The sequence below is a fragment of the Myotis lucifugus genome, unplaced genomic scaffold (genome assembly GCF_000147115.1).
Source record: "Myotis lucifugus unplaced genomic scaffold, Myoluc2.0 scaffold_231, whole genome shotgun sequence".
NCBI classification, from domain to species: domain Eukaryota; kingdom Metazoa; phylum Chordata; class Mammalia; order Chiroptera; family Vespertilionidae; genus Myotis; species Myotis lucifugus.
This window is the reverse complement of record NW_005871279.1, coordinates 549,411-567,145: the sequence shown is the minus strand read 5'-3', so window position 1 is coordinate 567,145 and position 17,735 is coordinate 549,411. Positions and strand designations below refer to the sequence as shown.

The window sequence follows — 17,735 nt, the reverse complement described above, 5'->3', positions numbered from 1 at the left end:
TAATACCTGACACTTCATAAAACTTTCTGAAACTTATATTGTATTTAAGTTTCATGAATCTTATTGCTAAACCAAAATTTCAGAATGTGTTGAGTTTTAAAGCAAAAAAAACACATTTTAAAATTTTGGATTAGCTACACAAATCACTGGTTCAGCGCTAGCCGGGTTTCTCAGTGGTTAGAGCTTTGGCCAGAGGACTGAAGGGTCTTGGGCTCTACTCCGGTCAAGGACACATACCTTGGTTGCAGGATCGATCCCTGGCCCCAGTTGGGGCATGTGCAGGAGGCAACCAATTGATGTGTCTGTCTCACATAGATATTTCTCTCTTGGTGTCTCTTCCCCTCCCTTCCACTCTCTCTAAAAATCAATGGGAAAAATATCCTCGGGTGAGGATGAAAAGAAAAACAAACTAAAAATCACTGGTTCAATTAGAGCTTCCCCACTTCTTTTCTAGATTATGAGAGTCCATTCTAACTTGCTCTCTGGCATGTTCCGGACTGCCCTGCTTCCATCCATTCTTCCTATTAATCTGATCATGACACTCTGCCATTCAAAAAACCCTTCAGCAAGTCTCTATCAGTTGATGAATAAAACCAAGTCCTTAGCATACTGTTAGTTATTCATGATGTGGCTCACAGAACCCCTGCCCATTCTTAGAATATGCCAAGTTCACATGCCAGTAAGTCACTTTCCTCTCCTGCAACAACCTGTCCCACCCTGTCCAACTCTCAACCCTATACAATTTACAATTTAATTCTATTTTACCCTTTTTGTACTCTCACTTCCCCTCATACATACATTTCTGCTCTTTAAAAAACAAAACAAAAAACTCACACATATATTTTATTGATTTCAGAGAGGAAGGGAGAGGGAGAGATAGAAACATCAATGATGAGAGAGAATAATTGATCATCTCCCTCCTGCATGCCCCCACCAGGGGTTGAGCCCACAACCCAGGCATGTTCCCTGACTGGGAATCAACTGGTTCATAGGTCGAAGCTCAACCACTGAGCCACGCTGGTCGGGCCATTTCTGCTCTTTAACACAATGGTTGGTTGTCCATTTGTTTAACTAGAATTTGAAGCCATTAAATTCAGAAACTATAACATTCATGTCTCTAGCTCAGAGACCAGCCTTGTGCCTGCTATGATAAAGGCACTCAACTATCCTTTGTTAAAAAAAAAATTGGTATCAAAGAGTTTCTTCATTTGTGCTTGCTTACCTTAATCAGGGAACAATGTAATAATATGCAATATTCTTTTTTTTTAATGAAGTGTGTGTGTGCGTATGGATATATATGTATACACACACACACACACACACCTTGAAAGAATGTACTATAACTCATATTCTGCATCATCTTTCTCTAAAGGTTAATAAAGAGGAAAGTGGAGCCGGGGAAAGAAATTTACTTAACAGGAATAAGGTAATTTTCAGTTGACTTAAAAACAAAACACCAAAAAATCAGAATAGAGTAGATAAAGATACTTTAAACAATAGATACTTAGATATCTGCTTGGTAAAAAAAAAATAACAGAAGAGACTCAAAGGTTTGGAGTGGTACTCTCAGACCCTTAAAAATATGAGGGAAAGAGAAACATGTTCAAATTCCGATAATCTCAAACCCTGTGAAAGATGACAAGGCATTTCTATTGTTCTCACAATTTAATCCCTTTTGGGACATGGTAATATTTCAATAGCAGTATTTTTAGAAAGCACACAATTTGCTCATAGCAGGGGGTGAGGGGCAGGACTCACAACCACACGTAGGCACAAAAAAGACTACCTTGAATTTCTAAATAGCTCCATCTTACTTAGTTAACTGAACTTTGGAAATTAATCTTTTAAAATAACCCAGCTGAATATCAAGGTCAAAGTAACACAGAAGCTCCTCAGTTTTGAAGCAATCTTATTTAGAACAGAGCTGAAAACCAGGAATCCAAAGTACAGCCATTAAGCATTTACCTACTTCATGCCAGACCTAAAATAAACCTCGGGGCCATGGAAAAAGGGGCATATAACACACTAGAGTTCAAATAATTTACACAGAGGAGAACCCCTATTCTGTCACTTAAGATATTTTATACTCTTCGTTTTTATTAAATTCTAACAAGATTCCCTCACCCATTGCAGAGAAGCAGCTGAAAATGGCACACCAGGTATGCATTGCATACTCTTTAGGTGTCAGGCACTGTTCTTGGTGCTAGGGGTGGAGCAGTGATCATACCAGACAAAACCCGTGTCCTCACTCCTTCAGAACCCCTATCTGGATGCCCCACAACCACGTGGGCAACTGTATTTATAAAACAGATTCTGGGCCCGATTGTCAAGGATACCACCTGGCGTGGGGCTCAGGGACCCACATTTTCAACAACCGACTCCCCTTCCCTGGGTTGCTCTAATGCAGGTGGCCCTCTGACCACATTTCTATACTCAGCTAAAACCAACAGCTGAGACATGTATAGGGAAGAGAAGGATCTGGTCAGAAGGCTCTCCATTTATTATCTGCATGTGTTATGTGTGGATACTTAAAGGGTAGATATCAATTACTTAGAAAACTCATTCCTATGAAACATTACCCATCTCCCAACACCAAAGTCCGGCAGAGCCCCTGGTCCTAGCAGAGCCACTGCCCTGATGAGCACGCTGAGCATCGCAGCTGAGCATCGCAAGTATGGCCGGCGTGGGACCAGCAAGGAAAAATCCCGTCATCAGTGCACACCGCAGACCGGACCGCAGCACGGGGCTGCTGCCGGGCCTCTCCAGTCAGTGCCTCATGTGGTGAGAACGCAACTCCTGCATGGCCAACAGAGACACGCAGGAACAGTGCCTACCCTGCACTCAGGGAGGACGGAGGCAGCGAGGGAGGGGAAAGCTCTTCCCTCTTTCCCCTCCTGGAACAGCTGCTGGGGACCGCTTCTGACCCTGCCTTTCCCTCACAGCATTACTGTGGCTGCCTCAGAAAAATCTGGAAATGTTAAAGGACTGAATACAGCTTCTGTAACCGCCTTCCCGAGGTTTGCCCGCTTCTCCACAGACGTGGGAGTCTCCGATTCCTTGCCATTTCCGGAGAGGAAACGCGGCAGACTCTGGAGCTGCTGACATCACTGGCAGTAATTCTGAGCATCCCTAAACACAAGGTCACCGAATAGAAGGCAGTCCCTGACTTGGGAGTGCCCTGACATCTCAACAGTCCCCCAGGCCACTGTCCCAGGGACTGCCCACCACTCCCAGCCGCCTCTGCTGTGGCTCTCTTTTTCCTCTTCCTCCCCATCCCACTCAGCTGCCCGCAATTACCTTCCCACCCTAGACTTTCACTTCCACTGTGCAGTGCATTCTGCAATAGAGGAACCGGCAATGTTGTGGAGACAGGGACAGGGAATTGGGGCAAATCTCTCCATCACGTCTTCCTCCCCCACTAACATAAAACTGCTGGTTCTGGGGGCCGGGTCCACTAGGCAGCATCTCTCTCGATGGCCTCTCTTCCTGGCATGTTGCTCCTCACCTCTGAGTCCACTGACACAACTCCTATGATGAAACCCAGAGTCTGGCTTTCCCGTGAAATGTGATCGATTCATACATCAGTCCGTGACTTTACTCTGAAGGACTAAATGAAAAAATAATATGGAACAAGAAGGGGTCTTTTACCTACTCACTCCCTTTCCCACTGTCATTAGTAGCAAAATGCTTTGCAGAAACTCAAAATAGACACGTAGGGGAGGAGGACGTCTCTGTTTTAGGGATGGCCCCTTAGGAACGTGCACCTTTCTGGATCTGATTTTCCCAATATGTAAACTGAAAGGGTCAGACCAGCTCTCAGCCAGACCTAAAATCCCATATGATCCTTTAATAGCAGGGTGAGTGGAAAAAGAAATAGGTATACTAACCTTGAGGCTTCTGTGGTAAAGGAACAGACTGTGACCAAGAAACAACTCAAAACCAGTATTAACACCAGCGCATTAAAACAAAGAGGCAGAAACTCTGACTGTCCCTTATTTTAAAGTCACTGAGCCACCTCTGGGCCTACCCTCTGTTCCCTTAGACCAGTGGTCGGCAAACTCATTAGTCAACAGAGCCAAATATCAACAGTTCAACGATTGAAATTTCTTTTGAGAGCCAAGTTTTTTAAACTTAAACTATATAGGTAGGTACACTGTTATTAACTTAATTAGGGTACCCCTAAGCTGGTCTTTGCTAAAAATATCCTCAATCTGATTGAGGTACGTTCGCCGAGGTCGACCCCTTCCAACTCTCCCATCCACACTCGTCTTGTATACTTGTTTCATCTATCTCCTTTCGTTCATCCTCTCTATATGTCCACCCCCCCCCCACTTCTTCTAACGCCACTTCTTCAAAATAGACTCGCCCAGGCCGAAAACCGACTTCTGCGCATGGGCCACGAAGTTTCAATCGAACTGTATGTGCGCGCCCGCACGTGGTATTTTGTGGAAGAGCCACACTCAAGGGGCCAAAGAGCCACAAGTGGCTCGCGAGCCGCAGTTTGCCGACCACTGCCTTAGACTCTACCCTTTCAGCCTTCAATGAGGTCTTTAAACACTATATGGACTCTATCCACACACCCTCCTGAAGGGTCTGCTCAGGCTTTGAGGACCATCTACACTACTCTGGGGATGTTTTTCTTAGAAACACAACTTCACATGCTAGCCTAGCATTCTCCTTGCCCAATGACATACTGCTGTACATCATGGATCAAACAGACTTTTCTGCACTGGCCTGATCCCCATCCAGCCTCTACAGCATAAAGAGAGTCTTCCACATTGATTTACAAATGACCATCTGGAAAGCTGTCCATTCCTACATGGTGACAGCGAGCAGTAGAGTAGTACTTGTATTTTTTTAATGACCATTAACAGAATATAGAACAGGTGGTTATGGCACTATTTCTGGGCTCCAAATTAAAAGGTAACTAAAAGCAGCAATCAAACAGCATGTATTTTAGCTCAAACATCTGGCACTGGAATTTCAGAACTCTTTGGAGAAAATTCAGGGGAAGGGAGGAAAGGTAATAGGCATGATTATGAAGCTCTGTTGCTTTGCAATCTTAGACTTTCTGACGGCCTTTTCCTCATCATGTTGGCCGCTCTCCTATAATTTAGGTGTCTTCCTTGAAGCTAATTTACTTCCTGTCCTTCATCTCATGCCCTCAAAACAAGACCACAATCACAATTCAATCACGGGTACAGAGTGAGAATTACGGTGTGTGTGATGTGTACCTGTGCTGTCTACCCATCCAGGGCATTAGTATCTGCTCTATTCTCCAAGTCCTCTCCCTCATATCTTTTAGATTCTGAATATTTGAGACCCACCTCCCAAGAATTAATACCCTGAATCTCTTGCTATGATGTGACCTCAATGAGTATTCCAGCTGCCTCCTAAAATGGGCCACTTGTTCATATCCCATTCCACACATTGCCCTGAGGGAGGGATGCTGCAGCGCCTTCCCAGAGCCTGGCCAAGGCTGACCCCACCTCCAACCTTCAGTTCAAATCCTTTCTCCTGTGTAAATTCTTCTAGACCAGTGGTTCTCAACCTTCCTAATGCCACAACCCTTTAATACAGTTCCTCATGTTGTAGTGACCCCCAACCATAAAATTATTTTCGTTGCTACTTCATAACTGTAATTTTGCTACTGTTATGAATCATAATGTAAATATCTGATATGCAGGATGTATTTTCATTGTTACAAATTGAACATAATTAAAGCATAGTGGTTAATCACAAAAACAATATGTAATTATATATGTGTTTTCCCATGGTCTTAGGCGACCCCTGTGAAAGGGTCGTTCGACCCCCAAAGGGGTCGTGACCCACAGGTTGAGAACCGCTGTTCTAGACACTAATAAAGTAACAATCTATGTGAGACAACACACACACACCCATGCCCAAGTGATATCTTCAAAAAGTAAATACGAGCCCTGGCCGGTTGCAGATTCGATTCCTGGTCAGGGTACATGCCCAGGTTGCAGGTGCATTCCCAGTCAGGGTGCATGCAGGAGGCAGCCAATCAATGTTTCTCTCTCAAACTGATGTTTCTCTCCCTCTTCCTCCCTCCCTCCCTCCCCCTTCCTTCCTCTCTAAAATCAATAATAATAATAATAATAATAATAATAATAATAAAAAAAATACCATCTCCAATCCTTACCATAGCCTGGCCCCTGGCTACCGTCCCCACGTCATCAACATCCACTCTCCCTTCCATTCTGGAAATGGCCGTTCCCTCTGCCTGGAGAGCTCTTCCCTCACATTTGTTCAGGCCCCACTCCCAAACATCATCCAGATGTTACTCAGTAAAGGGAGCTTCCTCGACCATCCTACCTACACTCTTACTCCAGACGCACTATCTCCATCATGCTCTACTCCCTTGCTCTGCTTTAATTACTTCCAAGTACATTATACATTAATTTATACCACTTGCTTATTTTCTGCCCTCTCCATTAGAATACAAACCCTATGTAAACAGAGGCACATTTAGTTATTTCAAGTAGGTTCTGAAAAGTGATGATACATCTAAGACTTTTTAAAGGATTAAATTAATATTATTTTTATAATTTTTATAAATATATGCACTATTGTAGAAAATGTTACAGTGTCATTGTTAAGTGAAAAAAATTCAAATTTCAAAATACTGAAGAAACCTTTAATTCTCTGTAAAAATATGTATAGGTGTAACCCTAATCAGTTTGGCTCAGTGGATAGAGCGTTATCCTGCAAACTGAAGGGTCCTGGGTTCAATTCCAGTCAAGGGCACATGCTCAGGTTGCAGGCTCGATCCCCAGTAGGGGGCATGCAGGAGGCAGCCAATCAATGATTCTCATCATTGATTTCTCTCTCTCTTCCTCTCCCTTCTTCTCTGAAATCAATAAAAAATATATCTTTAAAAAATGTATAGGTGTTGATACACACAAAGGGAATGATCTAAAAGAACAGTACTTATCTGTGAGTGGGTAGGGTTATGAGTTGTGCTTTTTAGAAAAATTCTCTTGTAATTTCATACCTGTTTTATAAAAAGCACATATTATTAAAAATAGATAAAAATACAAAGTATTGTAGGTGATTTTAAAAAACAAATAACAAGTCTGTGGAAAAGTGCAAGGAATAAATTTAAACTAGACAAATAGAAAATACTAACAGTAGAAATATATAATGGTAACTTCTTTGTATCATTGCCAAATAAAATCCGTACCTGCCTGCCTGGAATAGAAAAATCAAGAGTATGACAAGAATTCTCAGTTTTGACTGACATAGCACAGTCCAGCCCTCCAGTTAGGGCTGCTCCTTGGTGCTTTGACAATCAAGACAATAAAAGACGGAGAGTTTACAGATCACCTAACTTATTCCCACTTACCAAAATGCGAAATTTTAAATATTTCATTACTTGTCATAACAAGCATGGCATAAAAAATTATGATCTCCCACTAAGGTAGTATCCATGTTTTGTATAAATTTTAATACAAAGAGTGAAGCAGAAAATTTCTAACATACATTTGGTAGAAATTTCATGAAACTAGTATTTGTGAGAGCACTCGAATACCATTTTCATGTCATTTCCAGCACTGCCAATTGTGCTACTGGTCACAAAGAGCATATAAAAATCACCCTCCTTAAAAGCATGCTGCAATAATGAAACCAAAACTATTTTACATAAATCTAAAGATTGGCTTTTGATTTAATTCCAAAATTAATAATTATTTTGGCTGGATGAGTAAAGGGAGGTGGGAAGAGGTGCCAAATAGCTAGTCCTCATCCACCATAACCAGAAGTCAATATAAATGTCTAAAGTTTATATATAAAGAAAGGTTAGTAAAGCATTATTTTGACACATGTACAGAAATATAAGAAAGAGATTAAATGAAATTAAAACAGCTTCCTCTAAGAGGAGAGTCTCAGGAATGGGCCCACACCTGCCAAATGCTCCACAGGCCCTGCATTATCACCTCGCCGCGTATTTTAGCAAGAAGAAAGATTTGTGGAATGTCTGCCTTCCCCACAATCTGCATGAGTGCTTTGAGGCAAAGACCATGCTGCACTGTGTTCACTGCTGGATTCCCAGGGACTAGCACAGTGCCTGGTGCAAGTGGTACTAAATGAATTCTTGGTAAACACTGGTGAGGTTTTCAATCAAATGATGAAAATGACAGGATCATATAGAGCAGCGGTTCTCAACCTGTGGGTCGAGACCCCTTTGGCGGTCAAACAACCCTTTCACAGGGGTCGCCTAAGACCATCCTGCATATCAGATATTTACATTACGATTCATAACAGTAGCAACATTACAGTTATGAAGTAGCAACGAAAATAATTTTATGGTTGGGTCACAACATGAGAAACTGTATTTAAAGGGCCAGAAGGTTGAGAACCACTGATATAGAGGAATTAACCAATGCATTTTCATGTGTGACTTTTCCAGTAAAACAAAAATCCTCCTGATCTACCAGGTATAAGGCATATTTCTTTATTTTGTACCCTATGGAGTTCTGGCTGGTATGCTAAAGTTGGAAGAGACCTTAGAGATGAAGGCCACCTCCCTCACTTTATAACCAGAATCTGAGAGGGCTAATGACCTGCCAGGGTCACACTGCTTCCTCAAAGCAGATGAAAGGGATCTCACCTTGAGTTGATATTTTTGAGGCTCTGTTAACTCCACTCAGTTTCACATTATAGACTACTACCATATAAACCTCACGCATACTTGTAGAAAGTGTCAAAATATCAAAGTATCAAAATATCATTCTGCACTATAAATATTAGTTCCATGTATTTATAGCCTTAATTGTAACTTCTCTCACTTGAACAAATTAATGGAGTTCATTCTTTCTTTGGGGAATTTTTGCTAATGCAGGGCCATACATTCTTTGGTTTTCTTTTCCTCTTTTATACACAAATATTCATTAGGTTTTAAACTTTTTTTCTCTCAAATAATTCACATAATTTTTAAATATAAAAGGTATAAAATGAAGTCTCCCTTCTCTTCCTCAATTCTTCACCCAGTCTTTTATCCCTTCTAAATAATTCACACAACACTAGTAATAGTTTTTCATACCTTCATTTTTTTTATATACAAATAGGAACATGCTATACACAATGGTTTGCATCTTGATTTTTTTTTTTTTAGTTTAATGTATCTTGGAGATATTTCCTTACCAGCACATAAAAAGGTTTCTCCATACTTTTGACTGCTGTGTAATAATATTCCACTACATGGATATACCATGATTTATCAATTAGTCCACTACTGATGGGACTTGACTTTATTTTTCACCTTCTGATTATTAAAACTGCATTACAATGACTAAACTTGCAAAAGCAACTTTGGGTCTGCTTACAAATTGCGTATTTCTCATGGGATTCCTACAGGGAAATTGCTGAGTCTGAGTACATGAATGTATTGACAGAACTCATCAAATTTCCCTCCCAAGAGGTGTATCAATTTACACTCCCACCAGCAGTGTATGAGCATCCCCATATCAAACTCATTGTGCTCATCAAATAGGTGAAATATGGCATCTTGCTATAGTTTCCATTTGTATCTCTATTGGAGAAGATTGACCCTTTCTGTGTTTAAATATAAATTTATAAATTGTATAAATATATACATTTTATTTTCCTTTCTCTCAATTGCTAGGACTATACATTCTTTTTTGTACAGAACACTGACCCAGGCCATCTGGACAGACATCCAGCGGCATGCCGTTGTCCTTTATTTGCATTCCAAACCATTTTCTAAAGCCAGACTTTTTTTTATGGGTCTTCCCAAGTTAAGCAGAGGAAGCCGTCACATCATGCTGTAGGCTTTGAATTCAGGAAGGAAAATTTGACTCCTGACTCTATCACAGATGCTTCGACACTTCCGATTAGCTATTAGACTTCTCCAGGACTTAAGTTATGTATCTGTAAAATGGAGTAAAGATATCTCTCTCATAAGGTTGCTCTAAGTATTAAGTGAACACATATAAAGGGGTGGGCAAAAGAAGTTTTACAGTTGTGAGTATATGTGAAATAGTTTATTCTTATATTATTATTTATTCATTATTGTATCGTTTTTCATTGGAACAACTATAAACCTACCTTTGTCCACCCCTGCATTTAAAGCCCCAAGCACAGGGTTTGGGTCTGATTAGGGCTTCAAGAAAGAGTGGTTTAGCTTTTTTTTTTCTTCTTCAAAGAATGCCACTCAAGAGGCTTTCTCCATTTTATTTCTTTGGGAAAAGAAAACAAAGTCTTTCCATCACATATGAGATATATATTTGGTGGTTTAGTTTTTGTCATCACTAACCTGGTTAGGCAAAAAAACACCTGACCAGGCAAACAGCCGTTCCACTGCTTTGGGATACTTCCAGTTAAGTACTCCAGGGGTTCAGCAGTGAGGCGCAGTCCTGCTGGAATTGTGCCATTACCTGGCCATTCAATACTGCCAACTAAATAAATACTAAGAATTGAGTTATTTTGGTCACAAAACTTCAATCTGTTTCTCTATCAACATCCAGCTATCGGTGTAAGGATCTCCACTCCCCTGGCATGCTGATTCCTGAAAGGGTGTGCTTGTCGGCCTCCATCTACAGGGCTGGCTGAGCCTGCAGCGTCAAGGAGCAGCAGGCAGGAGGGACAGAGGGAAAGCTGCCCCTCACCTGCGGGCACAGTTCCATCACATTGCCCCCTGTACTGGGTTGGCAAAGGATGCAAATGAAACCATGCTCAGGGAAAATGGTTTAATAACGTGAGAAAATATTTTGAAAGCTCAGTTAAAGTTCTCACACAATATTTGACAGTATGTTCTAAACCAAACAAGCCACACACACCAAAAACATGTTTGGCTTATAATGAGCTCATTTTGAGAAAAGACATGCACATGTTTATCTCCATGAACTAATACCTCTTTGAGGACAGTTTTGGTCATTCATTCCTCTTTGTATCCCCACTGCTTAGCACCATACTAGACACTAACAACCACTCAAATTAATGAACTGAAATGACTCAAAATAAATATGACTTCTTTAACTTTTATTTCATGCTGATGCTCTTTTAATAATCTGGGAGATAGCCCAGATTATTTTCCTGAGTTTAACTTTACATCAAGCCGTGTTTCTTGCTAGCAGAGTTGTATTAGCATATCTAGGCTTCAGTGAAATTCATCAGAACTCTAGTTAAGAAATATTTTATCTTGAGAGAATAATATTTTCCTCTTATTTTACAAAATTTGCTATTACCTTCTTAATGGAAAAAAAAAAAACCTACCCAAAAATGTTATAATGGTTTTAATATAGTTAGAAGTTCTGAGTAAATTTACTGCAGGCCAATTGGAGGTACACGTACACTCTGTAACACATCTAGTGAACAATTGAGTTAGTTTTCAAGGAATGCCCTCAGCAAGAAACAGAATCTTCAAATTAGCCATCTGGCATACACCCTGCTAACCCCAAAAGGAAAAAAACCTGCACAGTTTCAACTCTCTAAAACAGCCTATATTTCTACTCTGCTGCCAAGAGTAGATTCTGTGCTTTCCATTAACCTGGGAACTGAAGAATCTGAGAAAAACACTAGTACTTCTAGTATTTTCTAGTCTCCTTTAATTACTGCAGGTCTGGACTGCTGATGTGGTCTTTCAACATCACACAGATATGTCCTATTCAACTAAACTAGTTATTGATTACTCTATCCTATATAATAAAAGCCTAATATGCTTAAGTGTCCAGTCATCCTTTCAACCAATCAAAGTGTAATATGCTAATGATATGCTAAGGCCGCTCAACCACTTGCTCTGACATGCACTGACCACCGGGGGCAGTCAGTCGACCAGTCGACCAGTCGTTATGATGTGCACTGACCACCAGGGGGCAGAGCTCCGACCGATAGGTTAGCTTGCTGCTGGGGTCTGGCCGATCGGGACTGAGCAAGACAGGCCGGACATGCCCTGGATCCCTCCTGCAGTCCCTCCCCAGCTGACCAACCTTCCATGTCCCTCCCTGGTCCCAATCGTGCACTGGTGGGGTCCCTCGGCCTGGCCTGTGCCCTCTTGCAATCCAGGACCCCTTGGGGGATGTCAGAGAGCTGGTTTCAGCCTGATCCCACAGGCCAGGCCAAGGGACCCCACTGGTGCACGAATTTTTGCACCAGGCCTCTAGTCTATATAATAAAAGCCTAAGTGACTGTTACAGAGGAACGACCAGAATGACCGGTCGCTATGATGCGCACTGACCACCAGGGGGCAGACGTTCAATGCAGGAGCTGCCCCCTGGTGGTCAGTGCGCTCCCACAGAGGGAGCGCCACTCAGTCAGAAGCCAGGCTCATGGCTGGCAAGCTCAGCGGCGGTGGCAGGAGCTTCTCCCACCTCTGCAGCAGTGCTAGAGAGCAGCGAGCCAAGTGGTAAGAAGCAGCGAGCAGGCAGGCAGTATGGAGCGAAGGATCCCAGACTGCGAGAGGGCACAGGCCGGGCTGAGGGACCCCACCCCCCCCGCAGTGCACGAATTTTGTGCACCACACCTCTAGTCTTCTAAAATGCTTTCAAGTCTATGAAATAGAGTCACCGTGAACATTCAGAGAACAAACCTCCCTTCCTCATATAACTGAAGCTGTGGTCAACACTTGAACTTGAAGGCCAACAGATCTCATGCATCAGGGGCACTACTGACCATTTTTATAAGACTATCTCCTACATAACCAGCCATTTAGCATCCTGGCTTTACCCATTTAACACCCTCACCTATGGTGACAAGCAAAAATTCTCTGAACCTTTAAACTGAGAGGCAAACACTGTCTGGAGACATTTAAGATCCTCAATGTTTCTAAATGCTTAAAGGTGGGGTGTGTACTACCCCTAGCTGAAAACCACTCATAAGTGCTTTAATGCTCCACCAACAAACAGAGATTCACTCTTCACCTGACCCAGGCAAAGGAGACACCAGGATAAATATGACACAGCCCATCTTTGAGTCTAGTGATGCTGTCTTACCTTCTATCAATAACACTATATTGGGACACTCAAAGGAACAGCCCAAAAGAATATATCTAAAATGGTACACACTGTCATCCATCCTTGAGCAAAATAAATAAAGGTCCAATTGGCTTAGATATTAATGTATTTTGAAGGTGCTCAGAAGCCTGGTGTGAGAAAAAATATCAGAGCTTTGGAGTCAGTTAGAAAAACCTAAGTTCCAATCTCACCCCTCCCTGGACCTTATTCCTCTCATAATTTGGAGTAAATCACTCCCTCTTCCACCCACCTGGGTGGTGTTCAGGATTATTCCAATGACTGGAGGATGCTGCTGGCAATTAGTGGGTGGGGTCACAGATGCCAAATGTTTTGCCAAGGACAGAAGAGTCCAGTTAAAAAAATAATTGTTCCAGGCTGGCTAGTGCTCCTCAATGGTTGAGTGGTGACCCATGAACCAGGAGGTCACAGTTCGATTCCTGGTCAGGACACATGTCTGGGTTGAGAGCTTGGTCCCCAGTGGGGGCGTGCAGGAGGCAGCTGATCAATGATTCTCTCTCATCACTGATGTTTCTATCTCTCCAAAAATCAATAAAAAAAATATTTAACAAAAAAGAGAATTGTTCCACCCAACCACCAACAGTGTCCACCATAAGAACTGTCCCGCCCTCGGTTTCCTTAATTGTCAGAATAGTGGTAAGCATTCCAACCTTCCAGGCTGAGGGTGAGGTTTAAATGACATGCTCTAAGTAAAAGTACCAGTCCAGAAGTGCACAGTCAGCCCTTGAAAAATGCTGTTCTCACCTTCCTTTCCCCCTCCTGAGTTGCAAACATTGCATAGAGCTCATTATAAACAGGTCTGTCATGTATGATACCAGAAGGCCCGGTGCACAAAATTTGTACATGGAGGGGGGTTCCCTCAGCCAGGCATGCACCCTCTCGCAATCTGGGATCGCTGGCTCCTAACCACACGCCTGCCTGCCTGATTGCCCCTAACCACTTGCCTGCCTGCCTGCCTGATTGCCCCTGACTGCTCGCCTGCCTGCCTGATCGCCCCTAACTGCCTCTGCCTCGCCCCCGCTGCCACAGCTTCGTCAGGAAGGGTGTCCAGAAGGTCGTTCAGCTGTCTGGTCTAATTAGCATATTATGCTTTTATTATTATAGATAGCAAAGAAACAGAGCAGAGCATTTTCTCAAAAGCGGGTAAAATTAGTAGGCAGCTATCCTCCAAATTTCACATTTTAGCAGTATCTGTTTAACAGGCTTTTGCAAAAATTCTCCAAATTTAAAAATATATATATTTCATTGATTTCAGATAGGAAAAGAGGAGAAGAGATAGACACATCAATGATGAGAGAGAAACATTGATCGGCTGCCTCCTGCATGCCCCACACTGGGGATCAAGCACACAACCAGGGCATGTGCCCTGACTGAGAATCAAACCGTGATCTCCTAGTTCATAGGTTGACACTCAACCACTGAGCCACGCCAGCCAGGCAAAAAAATTCTCTAAATTTTTAATTGAGAATCAAACACTCTGTTAGACCTTTACAATCCAGTTTCAATCTAACCGTTTATCACCTTTTTCACTCTGTCTCACTAATGTGCATAGCCTTTAACAGATCCTAACCACCTGCTAGCCCTTGCTCAGCCGAGAAGACCTGTTCCCAATTTATCTCTATCTTCCTGGCTCAATTCTCTACCTATAGAAACACCACTAATGCCTCGAAGGCCCCATTAAAACCTCTACCACAAAGCCCTCCGTATTCTCCCCTATCACTTATAATGAGTATGTTCCTTGTGTGCCATAAACTGGGCTAAACATTACAGCAGTGATTTTCAAACTGGGTGCCACAGAACTCAGACTTTTCAAGTTTCCTATGTAAAACTTCAATTGCAGTTTTCATTTCTATACTGGCGTGGGCAAAAGTAAGTTTACAGTTGTGAGTATGCAAAACAGAGTATGTATTCTTGTTATTATTTATTAATTATTGTATTATTTTCCATATGAACAACTGTAAGCCTACTCTTGACAACCCCTGTATAATCTAAAATAAAAATATAAGCACTTTCTGGATCTGGTCAACCACCCAAGATATGAGGGCTGACGAGCAATTGGAATGCCCACACCTGAATTCGTATATTAACGTGTTTCTTTAATTGCTGAAGGTTAATGAGACTAGAACAACAGCAAACTCAATACACAAATGATGTGTTCACAGCACATGGAGAGCAAATAACTTACAGCACACCATGGAAGCTGTGCATCCCTACTCCCAGGCACTGCATGTCTGCTAAATGGACCCCTCTGCCTCTAAAATCACCAGCACAGAAGGTAAACCTGGCCCCCATTAGGACTAAAAGTTTTTACTGCCTCTAAGAGACACAGCCAAAATACCCTTTCAGATTGAAATAAGATCACAGTGACAAATCGCAATTCTGTTTCCAATCTTGTTAACACCAGGGTGTTGGGTTACTAGGACATTTGGTACCACTAAGCATTTCCATTTGTTTCATTAAACTTTCAATAAAGGCTTTGTTTGTGTTTATATCCTTGAAAAGAAAGATTTAAGCTCTCTTAAAAGGTAAAACACCCACACAAAGGATTATCTGCTCTCCCCATAACATCTGGCAAACTCTAAAAAAGATGAAGACAAAATTAGTGTTCATATAAGCACAATTAACATTTTCAGTGTCAGCCAGTCTGTGCCTATCTGGAGACAATGAGAATAGGGAAGTGGCAAGTAGGCAAGAGACTAGTTGGTAGAGTGGTTAGCTCCAGAGAGGAGATTAGATGTGAGAAGTGCCTAAGAGCCCAAATCCCGGAGAAAGGCAGGCAGGGTTTCAGGGCAATTCTGATATGAACCTGAAATCGGCCCACCTATTCCTTTCTAACAGGGCTCAAGTTTCCCAGTTTGTGGAGTCTACCTGGGGTTTCGTTTAAACTCCTCTCCCACATTACCTGACTGTTCGTGTTGTCCAGTGATGCCAGGCACCACCGGCAGGCTGCCCACACCAGCAGATCTGACATTCTGGTGGAGCCCAGTCAGGCTTCCAAACTATTTTTAACTACTGTGTAACTTTGAATTTTAAATTCTCCATTAACAGTCCGGGTAATAAGAGCAGGAACTTCCCCGGAGAAGTCTACCAATTTAGTAGGAGCTTTCTTGGAAAGGTGTGGGATTTTATCAACAGGTGGCCATAATGCAAATGGTCCACAAGCAGGGAAACCGAGGAACACATAGCCGACGAGAATCAAATCACAAAACTAAATACTAATGGAACCAGCTCAGTCACGGAGTTCTATTTCTCGAAATCCACTTTTCCTTTAAGTCCTCTGAGTCTTTAAAACCTGAAGTGAACACAGCTATCTGGGCCCGTTCTTGTAATCACATGGGTTACACACTCGTCTAGCGCAGGCTGGGGAGGGCGTTTCAGCCTCTCTTCGCACCAACGATCTAAAATGGGAAGTTGTATTTACTTTAACCCCTCTTCCTCCTCAATAACGGGGGAAAAGGCTCGGGAAAAGGTTTGCTTTGTTTTTTTCTTTCAGTGAAACGCGTCAAATACAACAGCCCCCACCCCCCAAAACCAAGCTCATAGATTTTATAGCAGGTGGAGGAAGGAGAAAAGATTACAGGGAAGGAACACGTTTTCATTACTGAAACCAAGGCAGTTCGAGTACCGTTCCTGGAGGCTGTTTGGTAAAGGGCATGTTTCCGAAGAAAGATGGGAAAGAACGAAAGAAGGCGGCATCATTTACGTCCCGGCAACGGTAAATAAAACAGGCGAGGTGTTTATAATTTGATGAAGTCTTGGGGACCCGGTATCACAATTCTTTTTTTTTTAAATCGTTTTTGAGAACATTTAAGTAAGCAGGCAAAATAACAGCTGCGGGAGACGCTCGGAGGCTTCCCCCGACCAGCGCTCGGACGCGCCCCTCCACGCCGGGGAGGCTCGCCGGCTCCCGGCTGCTCCCGGGACCGCGGCGGGGCACCGGGGCGCACCCCTGCCCCGGACTCGGCGAGCAGGCTCGGGCGCCGACCGGGAACCGAACCCGGACGGGAGGGGCGGGGGGGAAGAGCGCGGGCTGCGCCGGCCCAGGGGGTGCGCACCCGGCCGCGAGCCACCAACTTCATCCACGTTTAACAAACCCGGGAGAGGGGAGAGGGGAGAGGTGCGGCCCGGGAACCGGGCGAGGAGGAGGAGGAAACTTGAGCAACGGAGAAAGGAGAACAGAAAGCGGCGGTCCAAGTGCAGCTGGCGGCGGGCGTCAGGCTGGGAGCCCCGTCCGGCGGGTCCGCGCAGGACCCCCTCCCCCGACGCCCCCAAGACTCCCACCTGGCAGCGCCCCGGCCCGGGGCAGGCGGGTGGCCCGTCCCCGGCCTCTCCTCCTCCTCTTCTTCCTTGTCCCGGAAAGGACTCCGGAGAGCGAAGAACCGGGAGAAGCTGTGCCAGGGGGCGCCGCCCCTCCTACGGCCGCCGGACATCACCCCGGCGGGGCGGCCGGGCCCGGGCCGTCTGCGGGGAATGGGCGGGCGAGGCGGTGTCCTGAGTTGGGAGCCCGGCCGGGCGCCGCGGGACCCGGCGAGGGCTACACAGCCTTCGGCGGCCCGGGGCTTCACCGTCCATCCCGGGCGGGAGAGGAGGGGCTAGGAACCAAACTCCCCGGGGGAAGCTCCTTCGCGTTGGGGGGGGGGTTCCCGCTTCCCCGCCCCCGCCCCCGCCCGGGGAAGAGAGCAAGGGGCGGCTGACGGCCTGCCCTGCCCCGCAATGGACCCCGCCCCT

At 44.0% G+C, this 17,735-nt stretch overlaps 1 protein-coding gene across 3 annotated transcripts in view; it reads right to left on the bottom strand.

Moving 5' to 3' along the window:
• The window catches only part of CRYBG3 (crystallin beta-gamma domain containing 3), a 128,535-nt gene extending 110,958 nt beyond the window's left edge, over positions 1 to 17,577 (bottom strand). For all 3 annotated transcript variants that reach the window (XM_014464002.2, XM_006098357.3, XM_023762098.1), the window contains exon 1: positions 17,289 to 17,577. In XM_014464002.2, the coding sequence (XP_014319488.1) occupies positions 17,289 to 17,437 (149 nt within the window). In that variant the 5' untranslated portion in view covers positions 17,438 to 17,577. The remainder of the gene's footprint in view (positions 1 to 17,288) is intronic.
• Positions 17,578 to 17,735: the final 158 nt, after the last annotated feature.